This window comes from Thamnophis elegans, chromosome 4 (assembly GCF_009769535.1).
Source record: "Thamnophis elegans isolate rThaEle1 chromosome 4, rThaEle1.pri, whole genome shotgun sequence".
Classification (NCBI taxonomy): domain Eukaryota; kingdom Metazoa; phylum Chordata; class Lepidosauria; order Squamata; family Colubridae; genus Thamnophis; species Thamnophis elegans.
Genome location: NC_045544.1, coordinates 115,516,342 through 115,542,298, shown reverse-complemented (window position 1 = coordinate 115,542,298; position 25,957 = coordinate 115,516,342). Strand labels below are relative to the sequence as shown.

The window sequence follows — 25,957 nt, the reverse complement described above, 5'->3', positions numbered from 1 at the left end:
ACTATAATATATTTTATAATATATTATATATATTATAAAATATACAATATAGAATTACGGTTTCATTTTTGGCAATCTTTGTTCCTTTTTGGATATCTAGATTTAAGCTGCTCTAATTAGCAAAAATATTTGGAGTCTGGAGGGAGTAACACAAATATTTCTCATGTAAATGAGCCCAAACTATATTTAGGAGAAGCTCAACAAGGCTGCATACTGAGATACCCATCAAGAAACTGCTAGAACTCAAATTGTAAGACTACTTGAACCCAGAAAACAACAAAAGTAATGATCTGTGGCGAAAAGATTGCACTTTGTGCACAGTTAGGGTTACAGTAGCTGACGTGCAAACAGCTGAATAATTACTAGGTGGCAGCAAAACATTATAGAAAACTGATGCAATTCATCATTCATCCAGATTCCTGCAGCTCATACATTGCACAGTAGCTGTTGTCTGCTAGAATTGGGAGACCGATGAGACCAATTTGGGAAGGTGCTCAGACTAAAGGAAAAAATAGTCCCACCTATCAAAACCTGTATTGTAAAAGACAGATTAGGATAGGAATGCAAGTTAAAATAGGCAGGAAAGTGGAAAGGCAACACCTATCCACTCTAGATGAGTAGAAATCAGTGAAACCAGATGGATTACATTCCAGAGTGCTGAAGGAGCTGGCAGATGTGATCTCAGAACCACTGAACCATATTTTTCAAAGATCCTGGAGCACCAGGAAACTACCAAATAACTGGAAAAGAGTTTGATGTCGTTCCCATCTTCAAAAAGGGGAAAAAAGATAATCCAAGAAAATACAGACCAATCAGTCTGACATCAATACCTAGAAAAGTTAACCAAGCAACAGATTTGTAAACACCTAGAAGTAAGCAATTACTAGAAGCCAGAATGGGTTTGTCAAAAACAGATCAGCTAGGCAAACCTCATTGCATTCTTTGACAAAATGACTAAATTATTGAACCAATGAAATGCTGTAGACATTTTGTACTTGTACTTCAGTAAGACATTTGACAGTGTACCGTTTCCTCCAACACAGGAGGAAATTATTCAGAAAATAATAGAATGTGCTAAATGAGTAAACTTACATTTGAAATTAGAGAACAGGAGGATGAGCAATTTTATAAGGTTTGGGATTTGTTTTACCAATGGTTAGATTAAAAAACATGGAAATGAAATTGTTTATTTATGTACTACCAGAAAGTTATAGTCATTGTTATGGAAGTTTTTTGCTATGAAATAGAGTGTTTGATCATATGATATATAAAGGACAATAATGTATTTAATGTATAAGAGTGGGATGATTTGAATGCTATGTATAATTGTAAGTATTGACCATGTTATACTGGAAAGATTTTTATATGTTAAATGGACTAATGATGATGTAATGAATAATTGATACATATATGAATTGAAATGTTCAATAACTACTTGGATTAACAATAGAAAACTATTTCTGGAGTTGAATATGCCACACTATAAGTATTGTACACTCTATGGATGATTAATATTAGCGGTAACCTGAACACATAATGCTCAATGATAATGATGTATTTAGTTATGTTTGATGGATAACCATTGATCTTATTTTTAATTGTAAAAATTGATGCACAAAAGTTTGTAACCAAACGACATGCTTGACGAAATTGAGGAAAGCTTTTTGTATGTGTTGTTTTGTTTTTGTTTGTTTTAAAAATAAAAAAATATTTAAATAATAATAATAATAAGACCTCAAAAATAAGGCCAAGCATGTATTTCGGGGGTCAAATGAAAATAAGACCCTGTCTTCATTTTTGGGAAACACGGTAAATCATAACCTATTTCTTGGTAAGATAAAAAATATGGGATAGGGAACATCACCACCAGATAGATTTGTAACTGGCAAATCAACCAGGCCCAACATGTAATCCTCAAAGAACTACCGTATTTTTCAGATTATAAAATGCACCGGAGTATAAGACGCACCAGGATTTTGAAGAGGTAAATTTTTTAAAAAAGTTTTTGCTCTCCCCGGCCCCCAGGAGCATTTTGCAAGCCACCCAAACCCTCTGCATGCCCCATTTTTTGTGAAAAACAGGGCATGCAGATAATTTGTGAGGCCTGTAGAGTGTTCCTGGGGGTCAGTGAGGGCAAAAACGAGCCAAAAATGACCCCATTTTTCATAAAAGTGGGCCCATTATTTTGCAAAAAAATGGGCATGGAGGGGGTTTGGGAGGCCTGTAGAGTGCTCTTGGGGGCTGGGGAGGGCAAAAATACCCCCAGTTTTGTGAAAAAACTGGTCCATTTTTTTGCTCATTTTTCTCTCCTCAGCCCCAGGAGCACTCTGCAGGCCTCCCAAACCCTCTGTGCATCCATTTTTAGGAAAAATGGGATGTGCGGCATGGGGTTTTGGGAGGCCAAAAATGTTGTGTTCAATGTATAAGACTCACCCAGATTTTCACCCTCTTCTTTGGGGGAAGGTGTATCTTATACTCCGAAAAATATGGTACATCTACCTGGAGGGAAGCATGCAGTGGCATGCTCCAAGGCCGGGATGGCGAACCTATGGCACGTATGTCACAGGTGGCATGCGGAGCCATTTGTCAGGGCACGCGAGGTGTTGCCCTGTCAGCTGGCCAGCACGCATGCACCTGCTGGCCAGCTGAGTTCAGCCTTTTTTAAAGCCATTTTTTGCCCTCCCCAGGCTTCAGAGGCTTTATAGGAGCCTTGGGAGGGCGAAAAGAGCCTGCAAACCAGAAGTGACTTCTGGTTTGCTCGTAGGGTTGGTTTAAGCCCTCCGGAGGCTTCAGGGACCTTCAGGAGGCTTCCCTGAAGCCTCCGGAGGGCTTAAACCGATGTGCTCATAGGGTCCTTTTTAGTCCTCCAGAGGCTTCAGGGAAGCCTCCTGAGGGTTCCTGAAGCCTCCGGGGTGGGGGATTGTTTTTGCCTTCCCCAGGCGCCTATAAAGCCTCTGGAGCCTGGGGAGGGAGATAAAAGCATGGAAAAATGGGGGGGAGCACCTCTCATGCACATGACCCCCCCTGTGCTCTCCCCCCCCCCATGGCACGCGAGCCAAAAAAGGTTCACCATAGCTGTTTCAAGGTCTTAGCCCAAATGATTTAGATGAGATGCTGGATGGAGAACTCATCTAATTTGTAGACAACACCAAGCTTGTGTGTGTGTGTGAGATATACTTTAAAAGATAGGCTCAAGAACCAGAAGGAACTTGACAAACCTGGACACTGTGCCCTATCCAACAAAATGCAATTTAGTGATGAGAAAAGTTTTTAGGCGAGAAAAGCCAAATGCACAGGTATAGAGAAGGTAGTATAGGGTCCCCTTATAGAAGGGGAATAGAAGACATCTAAGGTACCTTCCAATTGTGTTATTCTGTTAAAGCAGGAGTGTCAAACTGGTGGCCTGTGAGTGCCATATGCAGGCCATACCCACTCTACGAAGGGAAAAGTGTCGTGATACATTACGTGGTGGCAACATGATGCCGTTTGACCCACTTGTGCTAAAGGATCTAAAAATCCACAATATTAGAGTTCTCATGCACATGGATGCTACTGCAGGTCTCTCTTCTTGCAGCAAGAATAGCATTGAGATTCCCCCCACTCCCCCTGTAAAATGTAAATTGACATAGCTCTGCAGAAAAGGGAGAAATAAATAATGGCCAAAGGGCATCCATGTCATCAGTAGTAAAATGCTGCAACTACAATGTTGAAGGACTGGATTATCCAAAACAACATCCTAAAGAAAGAACAAACTAGTTTTAGATCAGGTAGACCAATTGGTTTCAGACTTAACTGAAAAAATGTGTATTTTGCTCCATGACTCACTTTTATGCATCTTTATTAATTACAAGATGGCTTCTGATAAAGTATAGTGGAGTTTATTATGGTCCAAGTTGAATAACTCAACAATTGCTAAATGTTTTCTGCAGTTCATTGTTGCACGAGGGATCTTCCTTGCAGATCAGCAGGACAGTTCTCCACTTAAAATACTGTATACTAGTTCCAACTCAGTTCAACTTCCATATTTTTGATCCAAGACAATACACATTTGTGCCCCTAAATTGACAAAAAGACATCTCCCAATTTTGCTATGGGGAGATAATAGTCTATTCTTAAGGCACGTCTGAAGAGGGCATTCACTGCTTTGGTTCAACATTGCCAAGAGGAAGAGTTTATCAATTATAAAAAAAAAAACCAAGAAAATTATTTTTTTCTAAAAGACTCACAGCCCATTGGTGAACTATCACCAACTACATAATTGAGCACCTTCAAATACCTTGGGGTTGCATTTAAAGCAAGGAGAATCACTCAGGCAACTTTTATTGCCCATCTTACACAAGGAGTACCTCAGCCATTTTGTGATTTCATCATATGCTCAGTAGTTCTGTTGCCTGTTGTCATCAAATTTTTCCAGGCAAAAGCTCTAGCCCAATTTCTATTTAGACCAGCATTGGGCCAAATAGTAACTTCAGATGCACCAGAGATCATACAATCATGGTTGCTCATACATCTGGCACTCCTATAATTTGTTCTTAGGTTAAAATTCATTCTTATCACAATAGAAACTATAGCATGGATGCCAGCAATTAACTTCAATTAAACCTAACTTTTTTAGGTTGCTGCACCTCACTCTGAGTGATCATTTTCAATCCCGCAGGAAGGCTCCCTAGCATTTTGCTGTCAACTCCCAGTTAATTTATGCACATTATATAGGGACCAGGCCTGAGAACCTATCACACAAGGTTCCTGGTTAGACCTGCACATATTAATTATCCAGTTTCTGTGGGAGCCCATCTATATTTATCAGAGTCCTGGTGTTTATCTTTATGCATGTCTACTTTTTTCTTTACCCCTTGAATGTGGATGAACCTTGGCAAGGACATGCTGCAATGGGGCTGATCATAGCCAGTACAACAAAATTTCCTGTAACTGGCTGCTTGTGCCTTGTGTATGGAAGAAATAAAATGAATTACACATGTGCTTTACCCTGTAGCTTTTATCTGGACTGATACCAAAATTTACCCTTTCTTCAGAAGAATGCCAAGACAGTGATAAACCTTAAAATAGAGTTATAAGACATTTCGAAAGAGGCGGATGCCATAGACAGACATTAAAACAAGTATTGTAACCAAATACACCATCCTTTATTGTACATGACAAGAGCCTCACACAATTGTCATGACCAGGTCCACCATTATAAGCTTGCTGAGCTAAAGGGAGCTATGTGCTGCACAGGACTCACTTTTACAGCTGACTCACTTTTACAACTGAAGTATGAATGCACAACCAGCTTTTTATTTGTGCATTCCAGATATACAGTATTTGATTACAGCTCCAGTCAACATATTTAGACTAGAAATATACAACCAATTGATTCATGGGTATCAGAAACTTTAGGGATTTTAGTCCCCAAAACACATTAAAAATAATGAAGTAACTAAATAAGTGAGCAGACATATTAAGTATAGCTAAATAAAACCAAACAGTGTCTTTGCCTTGGTGGCATCATTTCTTTGTCCAGTCTGGAATATTTTTTTGAACATCACTCAGGGCTCAAAGGCTTTGGCCCTTCATCCAAAAAAGATGTGCTCCTCCGTTTTAGACAATGAGAACTGTATATCAGTATATCCAGAGGATAACCATTTCAGGAAAGGCTGAGATACCAACTGGTAGGTAGGAGCAGCAGGCCAAAAAGAACCAATCTGTAACCTATTATTTCCACATTGCATACTTTCACACATTCAGATATATCAAACCTCTCGGCTGAAAGAGAGCCAATGGCTCCTCAAGATATTTAGGGCATGGTAGGGTGTATAGGATAGATCCTGCTTCAAAACTAAAATGGCATTTCCAAGCCACTGATTTATTTGAAGAGACTACAGCAAAACAAAGCATTGGGGAAGCAGTGAGCATAACAAAATGCCACTCATAGGCTGGCTGGGAGACTGACCTAGCTTATCTATCTCTTCTTCTTCTTTTGTTTCAACTAAGACCAGGAGGTGAAGAATATCTGGCCCTCAGCCTCCATACACCTCAGAATTCAGACCTCAGTTGAATGATTTACTGTACCTCGTCCAGATTTCTTGCAAGAATAATCTGTCTTGTTTGGGAATAGGGATAGAGACACAAAGAAATAAGTTAGTGTTGTCAGAAGATAACAAGTGGCCAGCCCATGTTCATTTCTAGGTCTAAAGTTCCATCCATTTCAGACTGTTACACATTATTCTCAGAGGAATGTGGCTCCCAAGAGAAGTCCCACTCCCTCCACATCAGTAGATGTGTATTCCAAAGTGAAGAACCCACCCCCGTTTGCATTATCTGTTCCACAATACAATAAGACAAACACATTTTTGGGGGAAAGCCTTTGCTTTTGGTATAAAGAAATTAATGTATTAATTGCTTTGAGAAGTGGTAATAGTACAACCTTGGGAAATGTACCAGAAACATCTCAGATCCAATAAAGATGGGAAGTAAACCAATAAGGTAGCATTCAGTATGAGAACCACACTGTACAACTGGCTCAAAACCTCAGGGGGCACATTTATGATAAAAGCTAAGAATAAAAGGAAGAGCTCCATGTATAAAGTGGTAGAAAGTCACTGACCCAGGAACCAATTTATTTGAGATATTACTGAAAGAGGAAGTGCTTTTCCAAAACAATTGCTGGGATACACCTTGCTCTCTTAAAGACTGTTATTACCATTGTAGCCTGGAGCAGTCGTATCAAGGAAACAGCCTGCCAATAGCTGCCTGAGAGCTCAGCTGAGAACAAGCCTGACAGCACAGCAAATTGGGAGCTTGGAGACATCTGGTCTGGGAAGCTCTGGGCTTCTGCAACAAGTCAAAGTTGTGCTGTTCTTTGTTTTGATGGTCAGACTAAAGAATAAGCAAATTGGTACATCCTGCTTTAGCCATCCAGAGAACAGTAGCCTAGACTTCATTTTCAGCTTCTGAGCCTAGGATCACTGCTAGTGCCTAGAGATGATGGAAACAGCCCAGTCCTTAATGGCCACAGTTGTATCCTGCAGATATGTCCAAGAAGATTGGATGAGGTTAGTCAGATGAATTTTCAAGCAGGTCCAGGACCCTTCATCACTAAAAAAAGAAACAAAAAATGATTGGAGGCTACAGAGATGTAGCATGAGCCATTTAAAGAACTGAGATAACTGCTGATATTGACTTAAATGAAAGTAGGGTGAAATTTAGATGCTCCATGAATTCCATAATCTGTATTTTAGATTGTTGCAAGCATACAAAAAACCCTATATTTTAAGATAGAGATGGGGAGTCTCCCTCAGAAATGTACACTTTGGTCCTGTCATCTTCTCAGTAGCCAGATTTTGTTCCACAACCTTTCCTAAAAGAAGGCATGATTCAGTCAAGATAATTGAGAATAACTATTTCCTATTGGAATGGTTGCAATTAAATTGTTTCTACCATGTGCTTTCCTTAACTTCTGACATAATTTGTATTCTTTTTATAATTGGAACATCCACTTCTGCCTGAAGGAAAATTGAGTTCAATATTCTTCCCACCATAATCTGCCTGGAATGCAGCAAGCAAGGCTTGTTCCCTCCTTAGAATAGAGAGTAAATCTGGGCCCTCCTATTTCAGTTATTGACTATTTTGGGTAACTTTTTTTAATATAAGCAGCTGACTCTTCAGTTATAATTCACAGTTTTGGTTCATCCAGATCAGAGGAAAGGATAAAATTTGAATTTGAATTTTGAATTTGAAAGTTTATTTATAGGCCGCCCTTTTCCCTGGGGGGACTCAGGGCGGCTTACAACTCATAGGGGAAGGGGATACAAACAATGACACATAAGAACAATACATAATTAAAAAGAACACAACATTCATACCATTCAGGTGGGGGTGGGTTACAATCTTTAGCCCCAGGCCTGACGGGATAGCCAGATTTTAAGGGCTGTGCGGAAGGTCTGGAGGGTGGTGAGGGTACGAATCTCCACTGGGAGATCGTTCCAAAGGGTCGGAGCTACTACCGAGAAGGCTCTCTTCCGCGTGGTTGCCAGTCGACACTGACTGGCAGATGGAACTCAGAGGAGGCCTAATCTATGTGATCTAATTGGTCGCGAGGAGGTAATTGGCATAAAATAGCTCTAGTCTTTCTTAAGGCATTTTAAAAGATTTTTTTAAAAATCACGTTTATTATTTTTATAAATAATTCAAGGTAGCAAACATATCTAATATGTCTTCCTCTTATTTTCCCTACAACAACAATCCTATAAAGTGAGTTGGGTCTGAGAGAGAATGACTAACCCAAAGTCACTCAATTGGCTTTCATGCCTAAAATGGAACTAAAAGTCAGTCTCCTGGTTTTTAGTCTGGTTTAGCCTTAACCACTAGACCAAACTGGCTCTCTAAAAGTGATCTAAGTTTTGCCACCTTAGCCAGAAGACATCTCAAGCTCACTGCCAACCATTCAAGAGAAGGAGCAGTTTCTTTTTAACTGGCCCTAATGATGGTTAAAAGTAATTCCTTTTTAACTGACCCCAATGTTAATTAAACCTGAAATCAGAAAATCTTTCATTTCTAAGAGCTATTCTGTACTATAATTAAAAGAAACATATTGTTACCTTAACGAGGAAGGGTGGGGGTATGTAATCTGCAGACTTTTAGATGACATTGGATTTCATCTCCCAACTATTTTTACCATGGGCAATGTTAGTTAGGACTAATAACTGAGAATTTAACATTTGGAGGACTATCAGTTGACCTCCTCTGCTAAACAAAGTGAGATTATGTGCCTACAAGCCAATATGGAATGTCTGTGTACCATCTTGATAAATTAGCAGGACAGAAGCTCAACTTTAATAATCCATATGGCTGAACAGATTGGTGACACAGAGACAGAAAACAATGCAAATCTGTTTCTTTATGTTCATTTTGCACCATTTATTCCTCTCATGACAAGGAAATAATGCAAAGAAAAACTGAAGGCCACCTCTAATAATTGTGATTCCAGAGAACTAAAATCAGCTTCTGGGGTCCTGCCCATACATCTCCAAACTTTGCAAACTCCTAGCCTTAGAAGCTAGGATACGTCAAATAATTAAACATGGGAATGCACAGGGTACCAGATTATTTAACGAAATCCACACTTTGTGTTCAAGTTCTCTTAACAAGAAACTTATGAACCTGAGCACATGAAATGCATTCAGAGTTCATTAGTCACCGTCATATTATAGCTATAATCAATCTGCTGTTTCTCCTCAACTGCCTTATTGCAGTGCTTCTTTTGGGATAGATTAAGGGTCTGCCTTGTGAATCACTAAGCAGATAGTCTTCTAATTGGGGAACCTCATAGTTCTCTTTCAGCATATGCATACAAACTTTAATATTGTTGTATTCCTATTTAGCTTTAGCAAACATACAACTAACCATGCCGAAGTGAATTAAATTTAGTTCTGCCCGGGGCCCAAAGACACATAGACAATGCATACTTGCAGAAAGCTAACCACATTTTCCAGGCTCCGTCCAATGACCCAGCAATATAGTCCACAGCAGGCAGAAAGCAGTTTCGCATGAGGAACAGCAGTAATTCTCTGAGGTATTCAACAGCATGTAGCACAGAATCTGGCAGCTGTGTCTGAAGCTATGGAGAAAATAAAGGTGCTCAGTTGATCAGTTTACAGGATTGGCTACTCATCAATCAGCTCCTCACTGGCTTAACATGCTACTAAAATACTCATCTCTTGATAAGTTTGAAAATGACCATGTTCCAGGTTCCTGTTGTTCAACAAGCTCTCTCAAAGGCCATTATTTAGATTCATATACCAATGACATAGAGCAACGAACAACAGATGGTTATTGTGTCCAATATTCCTCAACAGTGTAACAAAATACAAAACAACCACAACCTAATGTCCACAAGAAGTGCTATAAATTCCATCATTTTCAGTCAATATTATCAACGACCATCACTCTGGGGACATCAAACAGAGAAAGACTGTATAAGATGCAAATTATTCCATTGGGGAGCGGGGCGCAAAGTCACCAACATTCCCTTCAAGACGTTCCTTTGCAAAAGGAATGGAAGCATGAAAGGTTGTAACTCCCCTCTATCAGGAATAGTCATGGCCATGGACTCTTCATTGCTGCCCCTGATGCTTCCTCCTTTTGCTGTTTGGTCTCCACAACTTTTCCTTCCTAATTTCTGAAATTCTCGGAGCTTCTGGACATTAACAACTCTACATTTCTCCCCTGTTCTCAAACTCCTAATTCCCAACTTCTACCTATCAAAAGCTTGGCTGTCCAGCTGAAAGCAGCAGCATTCTTACCCATTCACTGAGCCTAAGGAGGTTGTTGCTGAGCCAGGCTAAATGAGCAGAGCATTTCCCAGAGATGTAGATAGCAGTTTCATTTGTCTTGGTCCAGGCCAGCTCCAAATTGGGTCCGAGCACTGTTGCCACTTGGGAGTAGTAGATTGGTACATTTGCTTCTAGCCAGCTGTAGGGAGAGAGGGGAGATGGAATGAGGTTTGCCTTGAAAAAGAAATTGCCCTCAAAGGAGTCACCCAGCCAGCTGGAATAATCTCTCAATTGTCTGTGGTTCTGAATACAATACAAATCTCTTCTGGATGCCCTTTTAAAGTGCTCCCTTTGCTAAAACACCTAAAACGTATTACCAACCTGTATCCTTTTATAGAGAAATGGGAAACTTTGTTCCAGGCTTGCTCAGTTGCAGACAGGATCCCAGAAGAACGAAGGACATGTACAGAGGCAGAAGCTGCAAAACAAAACAAAACAATGGAGGAAAGATTTCCATTGCAGTAAAGCCCATGTATTTTTTCGGCCTTACTATGGGGAGAAAAGAAGCACCATCTCACATGCCTCCAGAAACAAATCCTAACCTTGGAAGGAGCCATGAGTCTTGATATCATATGTCAGAAATCCAGCACTAACTATAAGGAGGATTAAAATCAGCCATGGCCAACGAAACCCACTGGCTTTCATCTTGAGCAGCAGGTTCTAAAGGACATAACCAAAGAAGCAGTGCTGTAAAGCAGAATGAAGCAAATAAGCATCCATGTAGGTTTGCTAACTCATGTGCCATTCCATAAGCAAATAAATTACCTTGCACGCAGCTGTACAAGCTGCTACATCCTGAACATTGCTTAGTCCTTTCATAGCCAGCTCTTCATTTGTGACACTGAATGAATGAACTGTTTCCTGTAAAGATTTTCGCACCTAGGAAAGAAAAAGTCCAGTAAAGTACCGAAGCAATCAATCCTCCCTTTGCCTAGAGCTTATTTGCTTTTTATAATATTTATTTTTATATTTATTTTTGTCTGTTGTTTTAATATATGTTGCTGTCTTTGATTGCTGTGCTCCTCTGAGTTGCCTTTGGAGATGGGAGGCTATATAAATTTGATAGATTTATCAAACAAATTAACAAACAAACATGTATTTTCATTAAAGCTCATCTACATAAAGCTTTCAAGATTCATCACTTCGTTTGATCTTAGTGTCACATTCACAAGTGGGCACAAACAGAACTCCTTCAGTTCAATCCAATCACAAACTACAAAGAATATATCTTTTCATTTTCTAATCTGTTTTAGCCATACATAAAACACCATACTAAATTTTAGTGCCTCAACAAATACTTCCTGGTATGTTAAAATAACTTCCTTTGCATTGAATCAATCTGGCCTTCAGGTGTGTGCGCCCGTGCGCACACACACACACACACACGTATATTCTCCTGATATTTATTACCCTTCTCTGACTTTGTTTACGCTAGTCTCCCATGAAAAATCTATTCCTTGGGGGCGGGGGGGGGGAAGAGACACAAACCTTTTTTGTAGCTTTGCCCCAGGTCTCCAAAAAGTAATTCAGGAGCAAGCTGGAAAAACAAAGTAAAAATATTAACAGTGAGGTGTTTTAAATAACTCTATCTCCTAAACTCAGATATTGGAACAGAAAAAGTATGGAAACAGGGAAGGCCCATTCACAACAGTATATGAAAAAGAAGAAATTGCTATGCATCTTAAGGAATGATTAAGTCAGCTAATAGCTGGCAGTTGCTTACTATACAATTTGATTGATTTTATCTTGATTAATTTTGATTTTGTGGCACAGTGTTAAATCAATCCACCATATTAGTTCACATTACAGTGTATTATCCTAATCCATTCAGCAATCAGATCTAACTGTATTATGTGAATATGATTACTGGATTTTCCTATCTCCTCCCTGCCTCCTTCCCCACTGAATATGTGAATGATGATCCATTGTTTATTAGGGCAAATTAGCTTTATATCATGCACAATACAACATGGCTTAATTGCTCATGTGATCAAAGTAGCACTTTTTTCATTCTTACCTTGACTGTGGGAGGTGTTTGATGTATAATTGTCTCCACACATTGAAACTGAGGGGATCAAGATTGAGGCACTCGGTCAAACAGTTCAGGAGCTGCACAGGGCAAGTCAGAATAATTCTCAGAGAACTTTCCAAACAGCAGTGATAATGCAGTCATAACATTACAGGTTTCAAGACAGCAGATTTGATTTATCAAGTTTCTCCATGCTTTCCCCATTCAACGGAAATGATCTTCCCTGCTTTTGTGACATTAAAAAAGACATGGGTATCTTAACGTTAGAGCAACAAAGGTGATTAGGGGACTGGGAGCTAAAACATATGAAGAACGGTTGCAGGAACTGACCACATCTAGTTTAATGAAAAGAAGAACTAGGGGAGACATGATAGCAGTGTTCCAATATCACAGGGGCTGCCACAAAGAAGAGGGAGTCAAGCTATTCTCCAAAGCACCTGAGGGTAGGACTAGAAGCAATGGGTGGAAACTAATCAAGGAGAGAAGCAACCTAGAATTAAGAAGGAATTTTCTGACAGAACAATTAATCAGTGGAACAACTTGCTTCCAGAAGTTGTGAATGCTCCAATACTGGACATTTTTAAGAAAATGTTGGATAACCCACTTGTCTGAAGTGGTGTAGTGTTTCCTGCCTAAGCAGGGGGTTGGACTAGAAGACCTACAAGGTCCCTTCCAACTCTATTATTCTGTATTCTGTTGCTTCTTGAAAGGATTACCCTTAACTTGGGAAGCCTCATGCATGCATCAGAGCTTCAGAGAGATATCGTCCCAAGTCTAACAATTCCATACCAATGCCTGCCCAGAACTTATGGATGCAAAAAATACATCCATCCAAAAAAATCAGGAGAACTCAGTTATGGAGTTTGTGCATGCATCCTGCGATTTTTGCAAGCATCTCATTTTTATACATCTACCTCTCTTTGGAAACAAAGGGAGCAAAGCACAGAGCCAATTGATTTTACCAGTGAAAGAAAACAGTCACAGCTTGAAAAGAACAGCAAATACTTCACACCAAGAAAAGATGCTTGCCCCATGAACTGTGATTAAAGAATCACAACCCTGAACTCTCAAGCTACTTGAGTAAATAAAACAGTCTGGCTGGAACAACTTGACTTCATTTAAGGTTAAGAGTCATTGACTGAGATTGGTGTCCATAGAAATTGAACTGAATGAATGAATGAATGAATGAAACACTTCATATTGTAAGCTTATCTTGAACCTCCCTGAGGTTCTTTCTGATTCAAAAGAGGGGATAAACATCTGTATGAATTTTAAAACCTGTAACATCTACATTAAAATAAAGCACTTTTCAACTAAAAATGAAAGCCAGTGTGATGTAGTAGTGAAGGTGTTTTGAGCAACAGCAGGGACAGCAAGATTCACTCACATCTAATGAAAGCTTGCTGGGTGAATTTGGGCAAATCTCCCAACTTCACCTATTTTGCAAGTGGGGGGGGAATAGGGGAAACATCTTGAGCTCCTAGATGAAAGATGGGCTATAAAAATAAAAATGAATTACATATTGTAGCCCAACTAAGATAGATACATCTTCAAAACCTTAAAAAGATGGGAATGGGGGACACTGTGCTGCAGTCAGGATTCTCCTCTGTAAGTCAGCCTCCTCCCTTCCAGACTGTGATAAGAGAGGAGAAAAGTCAACTCCTCAGACACTCTGGTTAAAATAGTCCTGGACTCAGCCCTCCCTCCCTTATCAACATCTATGTGAACCTGTTGGGGGTCAACTGCTTGTACAGGACAAAATATCTCCCTCTTTGGGTTGAGAATAAGACGGACTCTCTGCCCTCCTGCTATCAGTAATAGAAAAGGGGGAAGACAAAAAAACCAAAACATTTAGCCAGATGTATAGAGTAAGGAAGATGATGTGGACTATTCTATTACTGGGGTGAGAGGTGAAAAATATTTTAAGTCACAACAAAACAGATAAAAGAGTTCATAAGAAGTTCAGACAAAACATTTCCCCAACTCACTGAAGTATGAAAAGAGGGAGGAGGTACAACACCACCAGACTTGCAAGATTCTGTTACTGTAGCCAATCTCAAGAAAAATAGTTTTAGCCATCTTGTGGAATTGATTTCTCGGTCTGGCCTACCTAGGGAAGCTGACAAGAGAGCATATGATGCTCTTCTGTTTGTGATGTTTGTTTTGCTCTTGGATTGCTCTCTTGAGATCATTTTGGAATTATTTTTGTATTTGTTTTGGTTACTTTTTTGTATTTTGCTGCTTTTGTTACTTTATTGTTCTGAACCACCTTGAGTTGATTTGAATGGGGTAACGTACAAGAACTATTACGCAGGTAAAGAGGGCTGGTGTAAGTCCAACTTTTATCAAGAAGTGATCCAAGATAAGGTTACTCCAGACTGTTTCAACAGCAGAGTATTATTCCAGATACAGCTAAAGAACAAAAGTATGTAACCAGCAACACGCATGAGAGTGAAGATCAATAGTGTTTGGCCTAGAATCATGGCTAACTCTAACACTGCATGGATGAGCTGCACCAGGCAAACTTAGCTCAAAGTGGTAAATCATTTTGCCTTAATAGCTTGGTTTGGTCAGCTTAGCTCAGAGTTTGCAAAACAGCGAAGTAACTATTATAGAAGTTACACTCCTAGTATATTTATTGTTCACAAACTGCATAAGGCTGAACTCTGATAAAATTTCTGGAACAAATAATGTCATTCATATGGACTAAAATTAGATTGTCTCCATGCTCATTTACACTGCTAGATAGCATGCCAAAAGAAGCTCCCTCCATACAAACCATATCAGTTATTTCATCTATTACCAAATCACAAATTATTTTAGTTTTGTTCTTTCCTAATTTGCCACAGATACAAGCAGAACTAGGTTCTATAAACAATTATGACTAGTTACTCAGATACAGTTGATAAGCAGGGAGATATCAAATGTTAATAAAAATACATTAATAGAACTAACATAATTGATTATCTAAATCAGTGGTCTCCAACCTTGGCAACTTTAAGACTTGTGGACTTCAACTCCTAGACGTCCACAAGTCTTAAAACTGGCTGAAGAACTCTGGGAGTTGAAGTCCACAGGTCTTAAAGTTGCAAAGGTTGGAGACCACTGATCTAAATGATCAAGTCAACAATTCTGAATTTCCTGAAGAAAATTCTGATGGGATTGGTTCTGCAGAAACAGCAAACTTTCTCTTTATCAGGTTCACTCTGTCATGGAAAAAATTGCCCCTTGCATGAAAAGACGTAACACTGAAGGATTTCAGGTTAATAGCAATAGCAATAGCACTTCATTTTTCATTTCATTTTATTTGACATTTATAGGCCGCCCTTTTCCCTGAGGGGACTCAGGGCGGCTTACAATTTGTAGGAGGGGAGTGCAAGACAAAACACAAAAAGAAAATGTGGAGTATAATAAAATAAAACAATAAAACACAACATTCATTCATTCACTTAGACTTATATACTGCTTTACAGAGCTTTACAGCCCTCTCTAGGCAGTTTACAGAGTCAGCATATTGCCCCCAACCATCTGCCCCCACATGGGTAAAATGGAAGGCTAAGTCAACCTTGAGCCTAGTAAGATTTGAACTGCCAAATTGCAGGCAGTCGGCAGTCAGCAGAGATAGTCTGCAGTACTGCATTCTAACGACTGCACCACCATGGCTCATGGTAACATGCTATTGTGCCCTAATTAATTGGGCGTCACTTTTTAATGCAGATTATTTGTTGGCTAAATGTTGCAGCCCATCACACTATGTTTGTTCCTCCTGATCCTGTCCCCTTCCTAGCCTCACCTCTTTCTTCATGTCACTGGGACAACTGGGCATGGTCCTGGAGAGGAAGGAAGGGAAATAAGTATGCAGGGAAGTTTCAGGATTAGCGCCAAAGGCCAACACTTTCAGGCGGGGATACAATTGCCGGAGCTGCTCCTGCAAACTGAAAAAAAAAAAAAAATTATATCAGTCCAACCATATCCCAAAATGAGAAAGGTGCATTTCTACTACAGATATCTTCTAACTATACCCAGAAGAAAAACCAGATAGCGGGGGCTTAAGGATGTTATAGTGACTCTTCATTTGTTGCACCTTCCCTCGTTCATCAACCTGCCAAAAAGTATTTTGTGATCAACAATGGTGCAATCATTCTCTCACATGAAGGAATGTTGGAAAATTGCCATGGTCATTGTTCTAAGGGAATGTTTCTCAAACTTGGCAACTTTAACAGCTGTGGATTTCAACTCCCAGTATTCCCTTAGCCAGCCATATTAGCTGGGGAATTCCAGAAATACTCTTTTAAGACTACATAAATAGTGTTCAATAGTGCTGGGGCACTGTGCTCCACTCTCTAAGGCATAGAAAAACCTGTCAACAAACCGGAGCAAGAGAAACAAGGGCAGGAAAAGGAGGGAGAAGAAAACAGGCAGGTGCCAAAGGACAAACTCAGTGACTGTTGTTTCCTTTTGCACTCCAGTTCATGTAAGAATAATGCAAAAAGAAACAAATGACTGTAAAAAGTACTGGGTTTGGTGGATTATAAAATCACCAGTAATATATTGTAAGTTATTTGGCACCTGACAACTCCTTCCACCTTTGTGCTTGTAATATATTATGCAATTAAAAAAAACCTGAAGAATAATATGTAAAATGTCTATATGTCAAAAACTGAAGTGGGGATAATTCATTTGATATGGAAAAACTATCAAAAAGAAAAAAAACAGACACATATATATGGCTGCAGAAAATGATGAGTGGGTGTCCTTTTTACTTTTTGTTACTTTTATTAACTACTTATTACGGCTTCATTTGTGCAAATATTGTGGCCTTTTTGCTTGCACTTCTACCTTATATTTACCATCTACTCCCTTGGCTGTTTATCTACCAAAGGAACAACTTTCTCTAAATAAATAATATAACAAGTATGGCTAGCTGGTGCAATATATGACTGTTCCTGCTGTATATAGGACAAATGTTGTCCTAACCCAGCAATTATTTGCCTCAGTCTCCAGTCCCTGCCCCACTTTTATCCCAAAGTTCCTCCATCTATAGAAGAGGCATTCCCATGGCAATATTTTCTGAGACAGGAGAGGTGAATTGATTGCATATGATTCTCCTTTTGGCTGACATACCTGGAGGATAAAGAGTTGTTGGGCATGAATGCAAAATCCAAAAGAGGGAAGAAGTCTTTGGGCCCTATCATCCCAAACCCTTTTGTCAAATTAGGATGCATCCTGCCAAAGAGAAAGCATGGTTAGTCTGTCCTCAGATTCCTGGCTATCAGTGTCATGTGAATCTCATTCCAAATTCTCCTTCCACATCTAAATTCTCTCATGATCAGAATTATTTCCAACAACACATATACAGAAATGCTTTAGTAATCTGTAGCTGGATTATCAGAGCTTTTAGTATCCTGGTATCCCTCCTTTTGCATCACAAAGATTCACTTCTAGCTATGAAATTTGTCTCAGCCCCCTAGTACAGGAGTAAGACTTAACTCCCTATACAGCAAGAGATGACAACCATTCAACTGTGACAAAACAGACAAAATATGGCGGAAAATGAAACAAGTGGACTCTAACTGATAAAAGCTCAAACACACTATTTTGAATCTGTATTTGAGATAAAAAAGGAAAGGAAACATGGACCAACAGTTCTTCAGTTATTTTGCTACTTGCAAAGCCTCTTGGAAAGTTAAACTGATTTATGAATTATAATCTAACCCTTTAGGATACTGATGGTAAATGGAAGGATTAAAAAAACCTGATAGCAAAGTCAACAGGCACAAATGTTTCCTAATAACTGCACTCCCCATTACACATGAACTCACATCAGCAGCCGATCCAAATAACTGATGGCATATGGAGAGAGCGATTTGATGCCCAGAACCGGAAGCATGATGCCAAGCCACACTAGGAAGAGAAGGGACATAACAGTACTTTTTGGGGGAGGGAGGGAGGAAAATATGTTGCACTCATAACTTTCCATTTCTCCATGAGGGAGTTCAGCACCGTCCACTGAAAAACAGTGGGATGTTCCTAAGTAATTTCCCTCCCAGATATAGATTCATTCTGTTTCCAAAGACAGCTGCTTCATCCACATTCAGCAGGTTACTTGCCAAAGAAAGAAAGCTGAACATAAGAGGGTCTTATCACCAACACTGACATTCCCTAAATTCCACTGAAGATGTTACCTAGCCTATAATGAAATGTTCAGAAACCAACCTACAAGCTCAGAGAACGAACCTCCACTCTCAGGGTCTTAATCACTTGCCGGGAACAACTTTGCTCTTCCCACTTCTCCTGCTGGGCGTAAGGCTCCCCTAAGAACATAGGCAAGCATAATTCTAAAAGTTACAGTTTTAAGCTGCTTGACCTGTCTTTAAACAGCTGTTATTGAGGTACCAACTTTTTTCCTGTTTTTTTCACTGTGAAAGCTGAAAGTGGAGCATAGCGCTATTTCAGCATAGGCACTTGAACCTATTTTTGACGGAGTTGAGGCTCCAATCAGCCAAACTTAGGGCACACTTAAAACTTTCCCACATTTATTCTAACGTATGACAAACTCAATGTGTGGGAAGATGTTTATGAGCAATACTTCTTTAGAGACATATCAACTTTATTAGATTCCTTATCAGATACTGCTCTTTGGCTGTTACTTACAAAACAAGTTTAACTTGTTTGAAAATCTTTTTTTTTTTACTCTGAATTAAGCATGCAATTCTTCCAAGTTTCATTCCCTTTTTTGAATGATCCATTTTGCTTTTTATTATTTCAGTCGACATTAGGTACTTTTAAGAATGTGTAGGCAAGCAGGATTTTCATAATACATAAATGCAAGTGGCAAAATAAGGGCATATGAACAATATTAAAACTTTAAAGGCAGCCATGAATTTCAGGGCATTAAAAAGCAAACATTCCCAATGAACATAAAAATCCTGTTGTTCTCACCTTTAAGCCCTTCTGTAAGGTCAGCAAAACCAGCTTGCCCCAAGGCCCACATAATGGTGAGACATTTGGCTGGTCGATTCTGGTGGGATCTCAACAGTTCAAGATACTGAAACAGAAAAGGCAAAGATAGTTTAACGTAACCTTTATAGCAAGAAAGTATGCGAAGCATTCTGCCTCACAGGGCTCCTTGATAACTGGTCTCATCCAACATGCCATTCTCAGACATAAAATGGCTAATCCATTTGGCATTCCATGGACCACAGTGCAATTAATCTTCCAATATTCAATTTTACAGAGATGATCTTGAATATGTTACTCACAACTTCTTTTTAGAAGAGTAGACCCTCTGTCAACTTACCTTGCTCAAGTTTGCTGTAGCAACTTTAGGTTTGTCCAGTAATATAGCCTGTATGCAGATCCTATAGCTGTGCAGTGACTCCCCTGAAAGGTAAGGCAATTAGGTCATTGCCACATAGGATATATTAACTTGGACATCAAGTCCTTATAACCCATGTTGAGCCTTGCAGAAAAAAATCTGTCTGAATTTGGGATGTGAATCTTGTTTTCCTAATACCCGTATGTGAAATATGCTATTTCTGCCATCACTTTTCCTCCATTAATTTGTCATAACCATGAAAATAGAGTGAAATCTTAGTTAACGGAATTTACAGAGTTGGAAGGGACCTTGGAGGTCTTCTAGTCCAACCTACTGCTCCACCAGAAAACCTATACTATTCCAGACAATGATTGTCCAATCTCTTCTTAAAAACCTCAAGTGATGAAGCATCAACAACTTCTGGAGGCAAGCTGTTCCACTGATTGTTCTTACTGCCAGAAAATTTCTCCTTGTTTCTAGGTTAGTTCTCTCCTTGATTAGTTTCCATCCCTTACTTCTTGTCCTACCTTCAGGTGCTTTGGAAAATAGTTTGACTCCCTCGTTTGCGGCAGCCTCTCCAATATTGGAACATTGCTACAATGTCATGCCTAGTCCTTCCTTTCATTAAACTAGACATCCAATTCCTGCAACTGTTCTTCATATATTTTAGTCTCCAATCCCCTAATAATCTTTGTGGCTGATATTTAAGTGATTGTCCACTAGGCACCACCTATTCTATACCATAATATAGAATATTGGTTGTTTTTACCTGTGTAAAACCTTACTTTTCTCACTACTGAATTTTATTTTGCTAGATACAGCCCAGTGTTCAAGCCTGTCAAGGTCCTTATGAATCTTGGGCCTATCTCCTGGATTGTTGGCTGCTCCCACCAGCTTGGTGTCATCTGCAAATTTGTTGAGTTCCCCCCAACCTTGAAGTTGACCACAGAAGCACTGTGAGGCACTGTGAAAGACACTCTATGGAACTGTGACATCCAACCAAGGGAATTAGATACTGCTGACAGAACCTGCCAGCAAGCCATGCGCTTCACTAGCTTTAAAGACAGGTATTGCTAAAAAATCAGAGAAAACGCTGATCAGCATTACAGAATAACATCCAGTTACTGGAAAAATGGACTTCCAGTGCTGCTATTGGGCTAGAGTTAGAACTTCCAGATTGGGACTGCAGAGCCACCCCCATGTCCACAGATGAACCACATGTCTTCTTCGAATCTGAAGGACTGCCATACATTTCATGATGGAAATTTGCATTATTTTTGTAATGGCATCATTAGGCAAAAGGTTGCAAATGATGTCATTTGCCCAATGATTTTAGCAGACAAACTTACATCATTTCCACAATATCATTAACCAAATGACAAAAATATACATTTACTGTGTTACCATGCAATTAATCAGTGATGTAAACTGAAACAAATTATATCAGTTGCAAAATGATGTCATACAGAAATGATGTAAATGGCTGCAGATTTTATAAAATCAAGGTTTAATCATCTTGCCTGGAATTCTTCAAATGCAACATATGCTTATCATTTGGCAACATATGCTTCTCAGACAGAAATTCACTAAATGAGTATCCTTTAAATTAAAGGTTCACTGTGCCCTTTCCTCCTCTATTACATTGTTAGGAAGTTAACTTTATGCTTCCATTTCTTTTACAACAGATTTTCAAAATGCAAAGTTCTTGAAGAAATCACCTGCCTGCCATTACTTATATGTAAAAGTAACCATCACCTTGTTCTTAATCTTGCTTAGTGTCCTCTGCCTACAGGACAGAAACTTTGATTCCAAGATATATTTGCTGATCCATACTTTACTATTATCTTACCAGGAGATTTGTCCAACTCTTGCAACATTGTGTAAATACAATGGTCAAAGAAAAGCTCCAGGACACCTCCAGCTTTCAACAGTAGGGACTTGATAATGCTCTTTAGTTCTTTATTTACCAGACAGTAGGGATAGTCTGCAGTCAAAGATATAAATAATAGCAAGATCAAGATTTTACTCAGCATCCATTTGGTCAGAGCACTGTTACCACAACATTTCCACACATTTGCTTAAACAAGCATCCGAGGTGGGATATGATTAGGAGGCCACTTCTGAAAAAGAGCAGCACATCCCTGAGCATGCTAGAATGTTATAATACAGATGATTACAATAGAACCTGTGAGTATAGTTGCTACTTCAACAGGATCATACCACGAGGAAAGAGGCCAAAATGAACGTTATGCAATATTTTAACTTCAATTACAGCAGATGCCCTTACTCCCTAAAATAATATATCTGTGGGGCAGCTTCCAAATTAAAACTGCCAGTGTGCACGCTGAAAGTGCTTCCATTTAATCTCACTTTTTTCTCTTTGAAGGGTAGTGCCTCCTGGGTCTTTTTGGGGGGTGGGGGTGGGGTAAGGCTGCCATTCAGGCTGCCCAGAGTGGGCATGCAGATTTATCATCGGAACCACATGAAACAGCCCCAGGAACAGCTGCTCTTGAAAGAAGGTAAAACCAGACAAGAATGCCTTGATCCTGGCCAAGTCACCTTGCACAGTGCTCAAAGGCAGGTTGAGGCCATTGCATGAACTGTTGCTGCGAGTGCAAAGACCACTAACATATCCCAGGGTTTCGATCTCAGATAGCACAGCCCCAGCAGCTCATGATAAACAGCACATATCTAGGCAGAGTGAACCAAGTGGCATTCCCCCACCCAACTCTCCTTTCCTCCGCAATTGGAAAACCTCTGTGTTCCACTTTCCTCTGTATACCTCTAGGCAAAATAATTCAATTGCAAGTATACTAAGGCATGAACAATTATGGCCAGGCTGTCCTTTTAAGAGCTGGAGAGCCAAACAAAGCTGATGAAAGACAATTCTATATGGCTTAAAGTGATCTGACTGAATAAAGGAATAGCTGCTGTTTCCCAAAAAGGGCAACCTCGAGTAGAATAATTTAAATGGCTACCTCTAGTACATGCATGTTTATTCTAATAACAGTATTCCCATTCTTGAATGACAGAAACATTATTCCCTTGCTGCTACCAACCATGAGGGTGCTGACTGAGGGTGGGCTCACTCTTCACGGCCTGCAACTTGTAGTTCAAATATCCAGCTAGATCTTTGACCCACACCGAAGGGTTCTCTGGGAACAAGTTCAAGCTTTTATCAAGCTCTCTCTGGAGTTCTGATAAATCCAACTGGAATTTTAAAAAAAGGTACAGTGAAGAACTGGAAAGGTGAGAACTGTCAACCTCATCTCAGTCTCATTTGCAGATGGGGTGAGAGTTAAAATTATAATGCAAACTGGCAGCAACTAGAACTGCTTTGTGGAATGAGAACTATATGTGACCTTTGATTATTGGGAGGTGATAATTTTAAAAAGTCAGGGCAAGAACAAAAATTAAACTTAACTCTATTTGTCATATTTATACTGCAGCCCATCTCACAAACAACTGACTGTGGGTGAAGCACAACAAAGCTAAAAAAAATATCCCTATGAATATTTACAATATTATTAAAAACCCTGAATTATAACAAGCATAAAGCTAAAAGAAAAAGAATTGGGCAAAGAACAATTTATGTATATATTATTATAACAATAAATTAGTTATGATTTCCTCTCATGTGATTAGTAATAATATTCTTTGGTCCTAATTATACACAACAGTCAACTTTTAAAACAGCTGTGGGGCATACAGACTATACAGCTCTTAAGTATGTAACCTACTCCATGGAGAAACAAGGGTGAGTTAGTTTGAGGATGGATTCTTCTGAAAACAACAAGATAAATACACACAATGTTTAAGTTTTCCTAAATAAATAACATTTGCCTGAGAAAGAAAAGTCACTACAAAGTCCTTTTGAAATTCTTGTTACCCTGAGCTGGAATATAGTAGTGATAACCATACAGTAACTCCAGATAATAATTTACTTTCCCTCTGCAGAAAAAGAGTGATGTTAAGTTCAACTTAAACTGCACAACTAATTGCATTCAATAATTCTTGGGCCAACTACTGCTATTTCTACATAGTTGCAATTAAAGACTTGTAGATACTAACATTACTAGATGAAGAATAAACTTTCAATATATTGCCTTCTGTTTCAGAGGTAGCCTCTAATTTGCAATATGATACAAAGATACAAAGGAGACAATATTTGAAAAAAAATGACACTGACTGCTTTCAATGCATCCTCCAGAGTCCGGTTTTTGATTTGCTTGTTCTGTCCACTGTCTCCAGCTGTACCTTTCTTAGCATTTTTTCCAGGGTTTTGCTTTTTTTGCTGCTGGCGTCCAGGTGGTGGAGGCACCTGTTCTTTATTCTGCTTCTTTGTTGATTTCTCAAAGCCAAGTTCAAAGAGAGTTTCTGAAGTGGCAAGAGGACCTATGAGAATAAAAGAGAGACATGTGAAGCCTGACTACTGAAATGGCCTGTGTTGATACAACACATTTAACAGTTACAGAATTAATCCACTTTCTAGATTTACACACAATGCATTAAAAAAATGAACTAGTCATAAACCGCCACAAAGTGGTACCTAAGGTTAATTAACTTTGTATGTAATCTAAATATTTTTCTCCAGGGACTATCTAATTTGTTAAATGCATTCTGAATATGACTAAAAAATATTGCATAAAATATATTTGCATCATTAAAAGACCCAGTTTTTGAAAAAGTGCTTTTATTACAGAGCAATGTTTCTTCTTGTATATTACATGTGCTCCTACAGATCCCCAAATACCTCACCATTGGGCTCAACATAGCAAGAACAAATCTGTAAAAAGTGTAGCCAATTTTAAACAGAGGGGATTGACTTGGTAACTGGAAGGGTCTCTAGCTCTGCTGGCTTCCCTGCCTTTCCAAGCCTCCTGTCTGTTCGGTGGCAGGGAATTTGTTCCAGGGCTGGCCTTAAAACCCCAAAGAGTCCTTCACTCCTCTGCTCGCAACAGAATACCTTATGTCACCAGACTTGAAATTTTGGGCTTAAACACCTTAGAACTTTGCAGTCTTCGATCCAACCTAAGCATAGCACATAAAATTATCTGCTACAATGTCCTGCCTGTCAATTTCAACCACTTCAGTTTCAACCACAACAACACACAAGCACACAACATATACAAACTTATGGTAAAGCACTCGAAACTTGATTGCAGAAAATACGACTTCAGTAACAGAGTTGTCAATGCCTGGAATGCCCTACCTGACACTGAGGTTTCTTCCCCAAACCCCCAAAACTTTAACCTTAGACTGTCTACTGTCGACCTCACCCCATTCCTAAGAGGGTTGTAAGGGGCGTGCATAAGCCCACCAGGTTGCCTACCATCCCTATCCTACTGTTCCCTTGTATTCGTATTCATTTCATGTATTCATAATTATGTTTATACTTATATCTGTTATCTAATTCATGCTTGACGAAATAAAAATAAATAAAGAGCCACGGAAAAAGCGTATAAGGTGGGTTCCAGCACGTGGCCAGACTCCTTTCTGCCAACTGACAAGTCCTTCCCTTGTCTGCCACCTTGGGAAGAATAAAACAATCCCCTAAAGCGGAGGTCTATGTAACCGGCGAAGGTAGTTGACCCGCCTGCCTGCCTTCCTTCCACTTGCACGCTAGGCTACCCCTGCATAGGGAGGCTCAACTGTTTGTCTGTCCTCCTCACTCACTGGGCGAGGCCAGACCGCGTCCTCCGTTGGCGTCTCCAAGCGCCTTTCTTCCCATGGAGCCGCCGCCGCCGCCGCCGCCACCGGCCGCTCCCCTGCGAGAAGGCTTCCGAACCACCTCCCAACGCGCCGTCGCAGCCATCATCAACCTCCCTGGCCCGCTTCCTACGCCTTCTTCGAACATCCACGCGCGCCTGCGCGAGGGAAAAGACGGCCCGCGCGCTTTTCCTCGCTCGCGCGTTACGGCCCCGCCCCCTTCGGCCTCCAGGCCACGCTCATTGGCCGAGGCGCCCCTGCCACGCGACTCCGCGGCGAACGTTGCTTCTGCCACGTCCTAAAGCTCGCCCGCCTCCTCCGATACGTGACACCCAAGCGCCCTCCTTCCCAGTGAGAGCGCGGGACACGAAGTCCCTTCCTTGCTTCCGGAGTCGCTTCGCGCCACGCTGTCGAACTGGGGGGGGACGGGGGGGGGGACGACGACTTGGATGGAGCAGGAGGGCCGGCTACTTAATAGCGTCTCTTGTCTCGGCATTCGAGAGAATTCAGATAGATAAAAGTCGTTGGTCTTTTAGAGAAAAGCTAGAAAAAAGACTCAATCAACATCAA

The 25,957-nt window shown here is 40.0% G+C and overlaps 1 protein-coding gene across 1 annotated transcript; it reads right to left on the bottom strand.

Moving 5' to 3' along the window:
- Window positions 1-5,122: 5,122 nt before the first annotated feature.
- Window positions 5,123-25,592, bottom strand: TMEM214 (transmembrane protein 214). Its single transcript, XM_032215889.1, has 17 exons — window positions 25,355-25,592; window positions 23,868-24,073; window positions 22,738-22,888; window positions 21,528-21,662; window positions 19,661-19,743; window positions 19,303-19,408; window positions 18,183-18,264; window positions 17,485-17,586; window positions 16,154-16,295; window positions 12,349-12,440; window positions 11,820-11,868; window positions 11,097-11,210; window positions 10,874-10,991; window positions 10,653-10,749; window positions 10,302-10,470; window positions 9,465-9,616; window positions 5,123-7,095 (listed from the first exon to the last, which is right to left on the bottom strand). The coding sequence occupies exons 1-17, from the start codon at window positions 25,533-25,535 to the stop codon at window positions 6,969-6,971; spliced, it is 2,106 nt and encodes a 701-aa protein (XP_032071780.1). The 5' UTR covers window positions 25,536-25,592; the 3' UTR covers window positions 5,123-6,968.
- Between the last annotated feature and the right edge of the window lie 365 nt (window positions 25,593-25,957).